Below are 16,207 nucleotides of genomic sequence, written 5' to 3'. Positions count from 1 at the left end.
TAGCAACAGCTACAACAGTCTTTTCTTGTCCAAACAAGAATTGTAATGTTTGGCCTCATTGTTTATCTCAACCAGCATCTAAGATATTACAATATTTTCCTGTATTAAAATGAATACATAAAGAAATAGCCAACATGAGCAAGAATTGTAAACACAATGTTGACAAAACACAAGAATTGTAAACACTTTTTATTTTACATTTTAATCACTAAATGAAACACTAAATCAAATGAAAAATAACAACAACTTTTTGTTGATAGTCTGCTTGTATCTTTCAAATGAGCTATAATATATTTAATATGAGATTCTTGTGATTTTACACAAGTCATCAAGAACTTGCTTTTAAAACATAGAACATTTTTGAGATAGCTTAATATTTTAAGCCATAATTTACTTACTGAAAAGTAATTTACTTTTATTATAATACAGAAAAATTTTTTTATTAGTTAATAAAAGAATGCAAAGAAGTTTTAAGAGCTGGAATTCAAATGAGACAACGTTATATAAATTTGGCTCAGACTATATTTGGTGAAGATGGAAGTGATGTAATTGAAGCACAATTAAATGAATTTGACAAAGATTTGAAAACAATGCTGCAGGTAATTTCTCATTTATGTGATTTTATTTATAAGTTTATATAGATTTATTTTTAATGAATTTAAATGAATATTAGGATTTGACAGATATTTTATTATATCATTTTAATTGAATTGTATTAGTGAGAGAAATTTTTGCATCAAAGAATCAAATTTGATTTTCTATAGGTTGTTAAATCTATAGATTTATTTTCTATAGATTTAATAATCTATAGAAAATTGTGAATTCATTATTCATAAGTTGAATATTCAATGTTTTCCAGAAATGTAATTTATGTAAATATAGAAATATTACTCTTTATAAATTACTATAATAGGTTGTATTTTTTTTTTTTTTGGAATTTTGAAGAACTATAAACAAGAGTTAAATATCCAGAAAGCTATCAGAAATTTATTTATATGTCAGAAGTTTTATATATATATATTATTTATATATCAGAAGTTTATTTAATGTCATATTTAGAAATCATGCATCTCCATGGTTTATTAGATATATAAGCTTACTAAAGATTTTAAATGCCTTTAAATGTTTAACATCTTCCAATTAAACTAAAATGAATTTCCTAAATTAAATAACAATAATAAAAACACTTCCTTGAGAAGTGAACTGCAATTAAATGAATTGCAGGAAATGAATTTATGATTTCATGCCATTCATTTAATTGCATTTAATTACTATAAGAGCTTCATTAACAATATTGGATAAATCTATAAGAATGACAAACCAGATTACTATTAAAAATTTAACAGATGATTAAATTACTATTTTAAAATTACAATTTGTATAACTATTAATATCCAGATGTAACCATTAAAATTATAAATTATTACAATATTTTCATTATACTATATCTAAATAATAAAAACATTATCTATAAATTTATGAAATGCAAACTAGTTATAAGAAAATATTTAATAGAAAGTCTTGAATTCAACTTCTTCATTTTATTAAAAAAAAATATATAAACATTGCAAATATATTTGCTTTCTTTCCATCATTACACCAGCAACAGTTTCAAACAGAATTCTTATATATGGGGATGATCTTTTCTTTGCAGCTATGCCCCTGCAACATCATGTAAATGGAAACAGTGTTCTTTGGTAATTTAGCCAATTTCAAAATGAAATACATAAAGTAAATATTTATATAAAGTTTATATTTTTTTAAAGAAATGAAATACTGTCAGCCAAGGTTTAAAATAATTTCTTCATTTTAACTCGATTGATAATTATAACTAAGTACACCAGTCAAAACTTTGACAACCAACATTCTAAATAGAAATGTTCTGGACATTCCAATTTAGAACATTGTTGATTGTTGAATGTTGTTCAGATCTTGTGTAAGATCAAAAACATTTGTTGAATTTACATTAAATTATATATGGTATTGTCAAGATTTCGATTGGTGTATTTAGAAAGTCTCAAATACGAATAAAAATGGTTAATTATGCTAGAGAATTAGTTATAAAAAAGTAAAGTGATAGTTTAATTTTATTCTGCATAATAAATTAATAAAGGTAATATTATATATAATTTATATATTTGAAACATCACAAATTATTTAACAGTTGTTTTAATAAATTACCTTTTATATTGAGTGTCCTACATAAGATATTACAAACTAATTCAAGAACAACTTGATGCAAATCATCATTTTTTTTTATGGTTTCTAAGGAGCTTCATAACTAATTATGTTACTCCTTGCTCTTTCTTGTAGATAGACAAAGGCAACTTTCAAATAAAATGCTAGAGAAAAATACAGGTATCACTCATACAACATGGTTCAAAAATTGGGGAAATTCTTCATACAAAATTTCACAACTTTTAAGTGCAAACTCCTTTATTTTATATTTTTTATTCAAATAAGCATACATGCATGTTATCTCAAGTTTGTTACCTTTCATCAGGTTTACTGATAACTGATAGTGCAGTTTTTTTTCTTCTTTGTCCTAGCTTTAATATCAACCAGATGCTGTCATTGCTTTAAGATTTTAGTCTTAAAGACTGTTACTATGTTTTGTTTTTATAGATTAAACTTTGTATTTAGTAAAATTTATTTTATTTAAACATTTTTAGGTAAGTGTTGTTAAACTTTTTTAACCATAGGTTAGTAATCATTTATAAAAATGATGAACAAAATACAATGGTATCTCAGTACTCAAACAATTCGATATTCAAACACAAATTCTGGGAAAAAATTGGCCAGTCTTCAATTGAACATGCACCCCCAATACCCGCATGTCTTCATTTTTTTTTATTAAAAAAAAAAAATGAAGATGGTTGCTGATATTTCTGATTAAGATCAACAAAAGAGTTCAGAAGATGATACTTCATAAAAAGAAAATGCCCTTGTTTAACTAAAATTAACATTAACACATAATACAATACTTTTAATTATGATTATTATTGTATATTCTGAAACCATGTCTCCTTTTATCTGTTTTTGCTGTTACAACTAGGTGCATAGACAGACACTGGGCATTTCTGACATCAATCTTCATTCGGGAATATCCTGTTGGCCAAGACGCGTTTCAGGTATAAGCCTCTCTTCTGTCGGCTACATAATAAAACATAAGCATGAATTTCTCATACAAATTGTTTTATATTATAATAGGTTATAATGTACCATTACTTCCGGGATATCTTGTAAGGTGTTGTTAACTGGTATACATCTTGTTTAAAATTACTTATTTACAGTTAAAAATATTTTACTGTTAAAATACCTTTACAGTTTAAAATATATTCACAATTAGAAGTATCATTACAGTTAAAGTTTTTTGACTTTATATTGAACATCACCTAGCACATACTCTTGATGTCCATGTTAACAAAGTTCTGTTTAATCTTGTTGGCATATTAACATCTCTTTAAGAGTATTTATATGCTAAATTAATCTTTCTTATTGTTATTACTATTATCATCATTAATATTAGTATCATTATTATTAGTAGACTACAAAACACTTACTAAAACACCTTTTCTTGCAGCCAAAGTTTATAAGAAAAAACTTTCTAATGTTTTCAGTCTTGTTAAAAGACCTTTCTCAAGAAAACTAAATCAAATATAAGAAAAACTATATAAGAAGAAAACAACTGTGCACTGCGCTAGCTACCCACGTTCTAGCGGACCAGCAAGACGTCAAGGTTGAATGGGACCAAGCAAGACTAATGCAGATAGTCCGCGACAAGAAACACCGGCATTACGCGGAAGCCTGGCAGATTTGTAAGGCAAAGCATAAAGGCCTTGCAGTCAACTTTTAAGAATTGACAAAAATATCGGCAGCATGGTCCTCTAGCTTAATATAAACTTAATAATTGAGGGAAGTAGTTACTATGTATCTTGGCTATGTATTTTTGAATGAGGTTGGGAGATGGTTACTATGTATTTGTGTTTAGATATTTATGTAATCTTTTTTATATTTCCATTGCTAAGTTCGCAATGAAGTCATATATTGCAACGGATTATAAGCTAGTTTGAAAATATTCGAAAAACGTGTCAGCGGTACTAAGCGTTCGATTTACAATTTTTTGTTTTATTTGATTTAGTTTTCTTGAGAAAGGTCTTTTAACAAGACCGAAAACGTTAGAAAGTTTTTTCTTATAAACTTTGGCTGCAAGAAAAGGTGTTTTAGTAAGTGTTTTGATAATACAGTATGCAGTCGCAAACGATTAGTAGACTACATTCGTTGGGCTATATGTATTGAATTAGTTTACTCAATACCATGCACCTGTGAAAACCCAAAAAAGTACATAGGAGAAATGAAAAGGAAAGTAGAAATAAACTAAAAGAACATATTGTCATAGAAAGATAAATTCAGTTTTCTATGAACAAAATACAATGATAATATTACAATAAATAATTGCAATATAAACAAGGATGACATGAGAATTTTACACAAGGAAACAAATTGTTACAAGAGAAAATTTAAAGAAAAGTTATGAAATAATAATAAGTCAAAAAAATAACATCAATAAAAATTTAAGCATAAAGATTCACCACAATTGGTTAAAATTATTATAATAAAAGTAATAATATTATCAACAGCAATAATAATGATAATAATAGTAATAACAATAAGAAAGATTAATTTATTGTATAAATGCTCTTAAAGAGATGTTAATATGCCAACGAGATTAAACAGAACTTTGTTAACATGGATGTCAAGAGTGTGCTAGGTGATGTTCAGTGTAAAGTCAAAAAACTTTAACTGTAATGATACTTCTAATTGTGAATATATTTTAAACTGTAAAGGTATTTTAACAGTAAAATATTTTTAACTGTAAATAAGTAATTTTAAACAAGATGTATACCAGTTAACAACACCTTACAAGATATCCCGGAAGTAATGGTACATTATAACCTATTATAATATAAAACAATTTGTATGAGAAATTCATGCTTATGTTTTATTATGTAGCCGACAGAAGAGAGGCTTATACCNATGTTAGGCTAAATTATTTTAAGTAATTTTTATAATTATTTTCATAATATATTTTATACAAATTTTCATAGGTTGTAACAGATTCCCCAAATCCAGCTACAAAATTTTCAGATGCCATTTTACTTTGTCCAAATAAAGAATATTGTGAAGAATTATCTACATATGGAGTTTGGTCAGATACTTATCAAAAAATGAGGCTTCCTACATTTCATCGTCCATTCTTGTTTCTTTTACGTATTCCTTTGGATATAGTTCATGAATGTCTACAGCTACGAATTCAACAACAACCAGAGGATCCATCATCACTAAGTATTTATCAAGTGAGAGGTTTTTTCTTTAATTTTAATAGAATTAATAAAATAAGGTAATTCAATTTTAAAAGATTTAAATATAAATAAATAAATTGCTTACATGAAATTTATGAAGAAATAAACTAAAAATGCTAATATTACCAGCTAACAATCAATCATCAGGTATCAAGAATTAGAACAAGTAGAAAGTTTGTTATCATTGTAGAAACAGTGGACACATGATAGTGAGCAGAGAATGCAAAAATAACTTCTGATAAAACTGAGACTATGCTTCAAATAGGCCTATATGAATCAGATGTCACTTGTTTATCAATGTAAACCATCCCATGCTGTAGGTAGTGATATAACATTGCATAAATTAATTACTTTATGATAAGGTTCTTTTATTTTTCAGATGTTGAGATATTTTTTCCAGCATGTATTCTTTCTAGCAACTCTGCCTTACCCCATAATATATCAACATTCTTAATTAATGTGGTGATTGGTAGAAATACAACCTATTTTCATACCAGATATTACATTTATTAACCAAAAATCAGCATCTTTAATATATTTCTTTATGAACTTTATATAAGCAGTTTACTTTATATANACAAGGATGACATGAGAATTTTACACAAGGAAACAAATTGTTACAAGAGAAAATTTAAAGAAAAGTTATGAAATAATAATAAGTCAAAAAAATAACATCAATAAAAATTTAAGCATAAAGATTCACCACAATTGGTTAAAATTATTATAATAAAAGTAATAATATTATCAACAGCAATAATAATGATAATAATAGTAATAACAATAAGAAAGATTAATTTATTGTATAAATGCTCTTAAAGAGATGTTAATATGCCAACGAGATTAAACAGAACTTTGTTAACATGGATGTCAAGAGTGTGCTAGGTGATGTTCAGTGTAAAGTCAAAAAACTTTAACTGTAATGATACTTCTAATTGTGAATATATTTTAAACTGTAAAGGTATTTTAACAGTAAAATATTTTTAACTGTAAATAAGTAATTTTAAACAAGATGTATACCAGTTAACAACACCTTACAAGATATCCCGGAAGTAATGGTACATTATAACCTATTATAATATAAAACAATTTGTATGAGAAATTCATGCTTATGTTTTATTATGTAGCCGACAGAAGAGAGGTTTATACCTGAAACGCGTCTTGGCCAACAGGATATTCCCGAATGAAGATTGATGTCAGAAATGCCCAGTGTCTGTCTATGCACCTAATTGTGATTGTTAGTTAATTATTGATTGGAAATAAATTATTGATTGCTTTAATAAACATATTTTTCTTAATTACAAAAAAGAATAGTATACTTTTTGTAAGCTAACCCCATGTTTTGTATTAGTCTTTTTTTTTCACATAGCACAGATTCACATAACATGGCATTTTTTCAGAACATAACTGCCTTGTTATATGAGGGATACTTGTACATATTTTGAATTTTACGGAAAAAAGGCAAGATACTTTGATCTGAAACTTTTTAATAACTTGCATCTGTTAGAAATTAGACAATTGAAGCTTTGAGTTGATTCAAATTGTTCATTTGTACTTGATTTCATCTTTTTCTTATTTTCATATTGTTAGAAGTAAGCATAAGATTGCTTAAGAAAACTATTCACACAGAAACACAACTGGGATAGATGTATAGGCTTTATTGATTGTAAAGGAAATGCATTTTCTTCACAATCAATAAAGCCATATGAAAGAGGGCAAGGAGCAACATAATTTTATTATTGTTTTGAAGCTTCTTTCAAACCATAAAAAAATAAAAAAAATGGTGATTTGCATTAATCAACTTTTTCTTCTGTTTGAGTGAAGTACAGGTAGGCCTCCTACAATGCGGTACCTTTACAATGCATTTTTGCTCCAACACGGTTGGAAAAATGCGGAAATTTTCTTACAACATGGTACTTTTACAACGTGGTTTATGGTATTTAGAAACTAATTATCTTCACATAACAGAAAAATCACAACAGATCACATGATACAAGCCGCAGTTCGGCATACTGAGCTGAGTCTTTCAAAACAGCTGTTTGTGGACGTTGGCATGTTATTCCCTTGAAAGTTTCAGGGAAAGACTGGTTTCTAGACAGATGGTGCATCAGTTACCGTAAACACTCAAATATATCACTAAATTTTTGATCATTTATACTCTTTCAATAAGTTGGGACTGCAGAAATAGTCCAAAATAAAGTATAAACTTCTATTGGGTGTATATTTTTAACAACATAGTGAAATGAAGTTACTTTTTGCAATTTTTACTGTCCACAAAACTGATTGAAAAATTTTAGCCATAACAATGCCGAATGAAAAGAAAGGACCGTCGTTAAAAAGGAAATTTATAACTCTTCAAACAAAGATAGAAATTTTGAATCAAATTAAATATCAAGAGCGGATAGCTGATATCGGTAGGCATTTTAATTTAAATGAGTCAACGATTCGGTCGAGAGAAAATATCAGAAATTTGGTCGCATACAGATCATCTATTCTTGTGAAAAATGTTGCTCGTCCAAGAGCACCTATAATGGAAAAAATGGAACAAGCGCTAATATTATGGGTAGAAGATATGAAAAAGAAATGGTTGCCTTTAAATAAAACTGCACTTAAACACTTAAAGCCTTAAAAATATTTGATTATTTAAAACAAAACAAAAAAAAAAATCAACAGTTGTCATCTGATGAAACCAGTGTTAAATTTGTGGCTAGCAATGGCTGGTTTGAAAAATTCAAAAAACACCATTCAAACGCCAAGTTTTTCTCTTTTTAGAACCGAATTTAGAACCGAAGTTTTTGTATTAAGTTGGTGTCTCCTATAATGCAATTTCCCACAACGCGGTATTTTCAAGGAACGTATCTATTGCATTGTAGGAGGCCTACCTGTATCAGCTTTATCTTACATACACAGGACATCCTGTATATACAGTAACAATTCTAAAAATGATTTTAACTGAAATTACTTTTAAATTTAGATTTATTTAAAATATTTGGAGAAAAAGAAAATGACAGAAGGGTTACCGCCAGTTACAGTTCATCAAAAGAATTCTTTGGAAGAAGAATGGGCATTTGTAAGAGCAACATGCCCTCATATTCCTGGAGGGGAAGCATTGGCAGCAAATAAGTTTTGGTAATGCTTACTTTTATTATTTTTATAATGTATAATGTTTAAAGTAAAATATCCTTTTGGTTCAATGTGACATTTTTTGTTTTTTTACTCTTTTGTAATATCAAAAACATTAGAAACTAAAATTCTCATTTATGCCAAAACTTGGTAAAATATATTTAGCAAAAAATTTTCATCTTCAGATCCAAATCATTTTAAAAGAATTTGTTCAAATTTTGTCAAAATAATTCAAATAAAATCAGGTACTTTGAAAATTTTTAGAACATTTCAGCAATTTTTTTTAAATGTTAGCACTTTCTGTTCTGTTGGGAATTAAGATTGCTCTATAACTTTTATTATGAAATTTATATTCATATATGACTAGAAAGACTTTTTAGAAAGAACATAACAATTTTCAGTTGACTTTCCATTAAAATTCATTTATTTTGAAATGTAATAAAATATAGGACATTTAAATAATAAAACGTTTCAAAAGCATTTTAGGTTTATAGATTAACATAATGATATTTTTATAGTGTAATTCTTTTTAGCTAGTAATCTTATTTATTAATATTAATAGATTTTAATTAATTATTTATTATATATTTATTGGTTTATCTGATTTAATTGTAATTACACACTTCATAAGTAATACAAACGTCATAATTCTAGGTCTGCATCTTTAAGAATTTTCTTACTTTGTATGATAGATTGTAGTGCAATTATTTTACATACAAACAAACATATTTATTATAAGTGAAAATTTAATGTTGAAGAATTCATAAGAAAAAACATTACTAATTGTAATGTTGAAGAATTCATAAGATGAAAAATACTAGCAATTTTATTGATTACATTACAATTAATTTTTTAAAAATTGGTGATTTTTTTTTTGTCATTTCTTTTGATAATCAGGAAAAATTGCTACATTAACTTATTCTCTATATTTAAACACTTTTAGATTTGTTGACTAATATTTATATTTTTAGAATATAAATTATCTACATTTATCAGTAAATTTTTATTTAGTTTTTTTTCTGTATTTTTATTAATTTTTTGGTATTTTATGATAAAAGTTTATTCAGTTTCTGTTTAATGATAATATTATCTACAATACTTTCATACATATTCATTTTCTTTAATAAATTAATAAACTTTTTATTTGAAAATGGAAGGATGTCTAAAAGAGACTTTGTTATCCACTTATATTTTGTCACCAGTGATTGATTGAAGTGATATCACTAGAGTTGGTGTCACCCAGTGTGATAACTTATGGTGTCAAACCAAATGGACTCTTTTTGTACCAGACTATACAAAATCCTTAGTAATGTTTTTCTATGTACTAATGCTACTTGTAAATTGTAATTTCTATATATTATTGAATGAAATGGCAATAACATAAACAACTAGCAAAATTAAAATTATACCTTTAAAATTACAATATCTGTATATGCTATTTTGTTACATAACACTTGAGTGGACCAATCTTTAGTATACATTGGAGAGACTGCCAGGAGCTTTGTTTTAAGGTTAAAGGAGCATGTATACAACATCAGTAAGAAATGGTCCAACACCACACTTACAGCATACTCTTTGGACAGTGATATGCAGTCATTTTGATGAGGTGCATCTATTACATTGAATGTTAGATCCCACACATTTGAAATATTTACAAACACTTGAAATTTACAATGCTTTAGAAACCAGAAGTTGGTCAACTTCAGAGGCAAATACACTTTCTACAGCATGGAGGGTGTTTTGAACTCCCTTAGGACTTTTCTTCTGTGTTTTTATTACTGTACACATGCATGTAGGCAATTTAATTTTAAATTTACAACTTTTAATTTACCATAATAACACTATACCATTGTGCATGTGTGCATTTAACTATTTTAAATCTTTGTATTTAAATGTACTCAATTACTTGTTCTGTTTTCCTTATGGAATATCTGATGATGATCATTATAGATGAAAACATTTGTATAAGTAAATAGTTTAATTCCTTTTACTGGTTTTTGGGTATTTGATGTGTGTAGTTTTATAATTATTTTTAATCTGATACTGAGAGACATGAGTTTCAAAAAGCATTTTATCAAATAAAAATAAGACTCCTTGAATTATTAGCATTTCAACTTAGTTAATTTATATATTGTTTTAAATTATTCATTTTTATGTGATATTCTATGAAATAATTGTATTAATATTTTCTCAAAATTTTACATATCTTTATTTATCTAGCATTTTTATGTTGTTACTCCATTCTAAACTTTTCAAAAATATCAATCACCTATTTAACTGACCTTTTTTAAGAATTAAAAAGATGTTTTATATGTTAAATTTTCTTAAGTGTATTAAGTTACCTGTATTCATTTAATTTTAATATTTTTTCTCATCTTTCTAATAAAATATTTTTCTCAAGTGTAATACTTTCTTACTTTTTATTTTATACATATTCTTTCATCTTAATTTATAAAATTTGAAAAATTTGTTTTCTCTGCTGACGATGTGTGTGCATGCACATGTTTTTCCAAATAAGCATTTTTATAAAATTTATTTCTCCATTAATACAAACCTTTTGGTCTCTCACCATTCAAATGTTTTGTTCTGAACTTCATTTGATAGAATTTTCAAAGTTACTTTTTAAACAAAAAAAGAATGCTTAAAAGACTTATTTTGCATTTTTGATCATTTGGCATTATTCTCTTCCATAAATTGATTGAAAGCAACAATTTTGTATTGATTTTACATTATATAAAATAAACTAAGTTAACAGCATAGAGATACATTTTATGTTATAATTATTTTTAGTTTTCTTGCAAGTGATTTATTGCTTTGTATTGGATCTCATATTGATAGTGGAATTAAAGAATCATTAATTGCTCTTAATTCAAGTTTATCAGAAGAACAAGTTAATTCTTCATCTTACAGGTAAGTAGTTTTTAAAGATATTTATTCATTTAAAGTTAAATAATAAAAACAATTTTTTTCCTTACTTCTCATAACTTATTTTACACAAATTCAGCCATAATGGTTCCTCATTGCAGATTTTTAGAAAAATGATCTTTACAAGATTTTCATTTTCGACTAAATCTGTAGTCAAGATGCTCTAGAAGCATGTAATATGAAACATAGCTTACTTAATCTATAGAAATAATAATTTTTAGATTTTTATTTATTTTAAAAATTAAAAATTTTTTTTACTATATTCCATATATACATATAAATTGCATTAATACTAATATACATAATTAAACATTTTAAGTTAAATAACAATTTTAACCCACAATCTACAATCACATGTAGTAGCAGTGATTTTTCTACACTTACTAGTTTTTTGCAGCATTTTTTTTTATGAAATTGACTTATGTAATTGTGCTTCCATGATATCCTCATGCTACATGCTATGCATCTGCCCTTAAAAATTTTGATTGAAGAAGATTTTTTTACACTTATCATAGGCCCTCAAAAAACTGTGAAAAATTACTTCCTTACTTGTGATCAGGCACAATTTTTCTTTATTGTCACATTCTTTATGATTGTAAGGATAAAGGCAGCAATTTTCCACTCCTATGTGATTTCAGTGACCTGACATCACCAAAAATGACTTTGTGGATGTCTCTCACAATTGCACAAGAGGTAGTCATGAAATCATGGAAGTTTGTCAGCTAGGAATGACGTAATGGCAGGCAAGCTGCAAGTTGCTATGACTTTAAACACTTGTCTCTGTAAGGTAAACTAGGGCACTATTACCTTTAAAAAGTTAAAGTTTATGCAGGTTTATTTCATGCCCAAAAAATACAGAAAAACCATTTTCTTGTCTTTCTGAGAAACATCTCAGCTCTTCTGTTATTTATTTTCAGCAGAACTCATTTCACATTAACCCATACTGCTCCAAAGTTTGAAGAGATCCTTGTAGCCTGGTCTAGGACAGACATTGTTCTGTAAACAAAATAATATAAAATAAACAATGTATGATGTTGAAATTTGGCATGTGCAGAGAAGATACATTACAAAATTTTTCAGAATTGTCAAATTCAAGGAATGGCAATTATGTACAGAGTAATTATGTATAAAAATCAACAGAAAATTATCTTTTGCATGTGATCAAGGGTTAATCAAATATTAATTCTTATGTATGTTGTCTTAGTCTGCTATTATTTTGAATGACATTTTTAAAGTTGCTTGAAATTGTGAAAAATTATTTTTAATGGAAATAGTTTTGAGGTAATAATAATAATACAGTAGAGCCTCGAAAACTCGGCCTAATGTGGACCGAAGGGTGGCCAAGTTTGTGAAAATGCCGGGTTATCGGGAATGGGGTTAAAAAAGGATAAGTATGCGTGTTTCCTCAGAAAATAGTGTACTGTACTTGTATGTATTGTTTGCTTGAGAATACAACAGAGAATAAACTGCCCAAATACCCTTAAACAAAGGAAAAGTACGTCCTTTATGAAGGCATAGAGCCTTTACTACATGAAAATGAAAATTAATGAATACACTGTGTACAGTAATTTACCTGATAAGACAGACCTCAGAAAAATACTTTACGAGAGCTTTTATACTTTTATAAAGCTGTCTATAATGAAAATTAATTAACTAAGGATTTTTTTGCCCTGCCAGGGTGTGGCCGAGTTATCCGGAGTGCCGGGTTATCGAGAGCCGAGTTTTTGAGGTTCTACTGTAATTTATTTATTTATTTATATGTTCTTAATCATTTTCTAAATTTTATAATGTTATATTTTTAAAATACATGTAATGCACTCTATGAAAAGTCAGAAAAGTAAATTTGGCTATAGAACAAAACACATAATTTAAACATCAAAATAATCAATTTTTAGGTCTCAACATGTTTCTAGTAATGTTTGTCAACATTTTAAGCTGTAAATACCCTCTTAGTCTGTAGAATAAAATATACTCAAAAAATGAAAATGACTTAAGGTACTTTTTATAGATTACATCATGTGTATTAAAAAAAATACATATACTTATGTAAATATTTTATGTAATATTGCAGTGGTACCTCAGTATACGTCTGCTTTAGTACACATCCAATTTGGAATATGTCCTGTTTGGATGAAACAAATTTTGCTCGGTATATGACTTCTGTTCAGTATATGACTTAATTCAATTATATGCACTATCTATGAACAAATAGCACTATTGGTGTACTAGACCAGACTAGATGTTCGCTGTGCCATGGTTTATAACTTTGTTAAATTTCTTCTGATTTTAATTTGTAAGTAAAATTTTATTATTTTTATTAATCATGAATTGCAAAAAGGCAACAGAAAAATAAAAAAATCACAATGGAACTGAAAAAAGAAATTGTTGAGAAATATAAAGGTGGCATGCGTGTTCAAGATTTAACTGTTGCATACCATATTCCGAGAACGATGATATCGACAGTCATGTAAATTAAGACATTATTAAATCTGCTAACGTTGCAAAAGTGGTTAAATCAATTTCTAAACAGATATTGAAGACATTAGATCATGTTGAGAAATTGCTTTTACTTTGGATAACTGAAAAACAGTGTGCTGGCAACAGCATATCAGAAGCAATTATTTGCGAGAAAGCTAAAAAGATACATGCTGATTTCGTGAAAAATCAAGCAGGACCTAGCCAGGAAAGCGAGGTGTTTAAAGCCAGCCATTTTCTTTACCTGAGAATGGATTAATCATTTTTACATTACTTCTTATGGGAAAGGTTGGTTTGGTATACGTCCTATTCGGTATAAGTCCAAACACCAGGAATGGATTAAGGTTGTATACCGAGGTTCCACTGTATTTGTTTGTAATTTTCCTTTTTTTTTTTAATTAAAATTTTTCATTATAGAAAAGGAATTCTTCGCACATGTCGCATGTTTAAAACTGTATTTAATGATGCAGGAGATAAAGCAAGACAAGCTGTTGCATTTGCTAAAACATTACGCAAGGTAAAACATTTTTTTACTTAAAATTTAATTATTCAAAAGAAAAACCAATTTATAAGAAATAACCAATCTTGAAAATTTGCACATAATTTTATATGATGAATACTATTGATCTTACACAGATCAACTTCAGGTTTACATCAAATGTGATCTGTTTTGTAAGTTAATATATTTTATTTTAATATTATGTAGACTTCTAAAAGTCCATGTCATATAAAATTTTATGCTAATTTTTAAGGTTGATTATTTATAATAGTTCATTAACTAGTTTATTCCATATTCCATTTGGAAAATCACTTTTTTTGTTTTTGGTTAATCTTTCATTACTACTTTGGAAAGTAACAAGTTAATAAATGATTAAAAGTTTTTTAAAGACATTAATGTTAAAGACATTTTTAAAAGTTATATTTCTTTTATCATTTTGTTTTTGATTCTTTCTATCCTGTGGGCACTAAGAGGACCTTTTAATTATACCTGTTATAATTTCAGCCTGTCCCACAATGAAGTGGCTGGGCATTGAAGGATAGGGCCCAATATATCTGGGACAGACCAGCTTTCAGCATCCAGAGTAGATGGCTGATGCCTTAACCCCCTTGGCTATCCAGCAGCTTATTGCTTTTATCAGATTTGATATTTGTTGAAATAACATTAAAATTTCCATAAACTATCATTCTACCAAATATACCAAATAAAAATTTAACAATTTCAATTATTCATTCAATTTAAGAGCTATTTTTAGAATATCATAGATTTAGAAATACTGTAATTTACAGTGATACTTTGCCTGATTTAATTTAATTAAAGCATTTTTAGTTAGTTACTGTACAAATATAAAAAGTTTTCAACAATCTGTAATGTAATTACATAGCAACATTTCAAAGAATATTTAAACATATGAAATACTAGATATCAATGTAATTATTAAGTAAGCCTGTCAACATTTTTCAACTACAATGAAACACTTTACGATCAAGTTAACAAAATAATTTATGATAACAAACTTTTATATGTGGTTTAAGCATAAGACTGAATTTTATTCACTAATTCTTCATAAATGGTGTAATTACAATAAAATAATTTTCAAATCTAAAATGATATATCATTGGCAAGATAAATTTAAAACAGCAACATTAAAATATAGCTGCCATACACACTGAATGAGAGTTTGGAATTATACACTGAATTTATTTCCATAAAACAATAACATTGATACATAGAAAATAATCATATTAATCTATATTTGGAGTACAACTCTTAGAAATCATTTATACAGGATATCAGTCATGTTAAAGCTTTGCTTTATTTCTGAATTCATGGATGCAGTTAGAAACTGTGTAGTGAAGACACTGTATATAGATACTAGAGACAATCTCCTGACCTGATGTTCTTCAATATTAAATTATCAATATTTGAATTAGCATAGATAGAAATTAGTTTTCAACATTATATGCCCATTTTCCTCAACTTTCCTCAATACTGTTTCTTTTTATAGTGATGAATTGGGCTGTAGGTCTTTCTTCAAGTATTCCAGTGCATCAAGCTGTATTGTAATTTAAAAATAGCTGTTTGCTAGCATCTTTAACATAAAGCCCATCTTTTCAATTAACTTCATTAAAAGATATTTTTCATTACTTATTTTTGTTGTACATTTCTTACAGAGAATCATAAGGCAAATTAACTTTGCTTATTTGGGACATTCTGCTGCTTTATCAGTACAGCATATTGAGTAAAGAGGAGTACAGTATATGTTAATGGGCTGATGTTAAAAACAAATTAGAAGTGTTAGCTTCATAGATGGGTCATACAAATT

The 16,207-nt window shown here is 27.2% G+C and overlaps 1 protein-coding gene across 1 annotated transcript; it reads left to right on the top strand.

Moving 5' to 3' along the window:
- The first annotated feature begins 400 nt into the window (after positions 1-400).
- LOC111638784 (mitogen-activated protein kinase kinase kinase 4-like) lies at positions 401-16,127 on the top strand. Its single transcript, XM_023384541.1, has 5 exons — positions 401-599; positions 8,335-8,489; positions 11,274-11,393; positions 14,301-14,400; positions 16,056-16,127. The coding sequence occupies exons 1-5, from the start codon at positions 489-491 to the stop codon at positions 16,125-16,127; spliced, it is 558 nt and encodes a 185-aa protein (XP_023240309.1). The 5' UTR covers positions 401-488.
- The last annotated feature ends 80 nt before the right edge of the window (positions 16,128-16,207 follow it).

Source organism: Centruroides sculpturatus, unplaced genomic scaffold (assembly GCF_000671375.1).
Source record: "Centruroides sculpturatus isolate CEXI.00-Female unplaced genomic scaffold, Cexi_2.0 scaffold592, whole genome shotgun sequence".
NCBI classification, from domain to species: Eukaryota; Metazoa; Arthropoda; class Arachnida; order Scorpiones; family Buthidae; genus Centruroides; species Centruroides sculpturatus.
The sequence above is the reverse complement of the archived record's forward strand: the minus strand, read 5'-3'. Positions and strand labels throughout refer to the sequence as shown.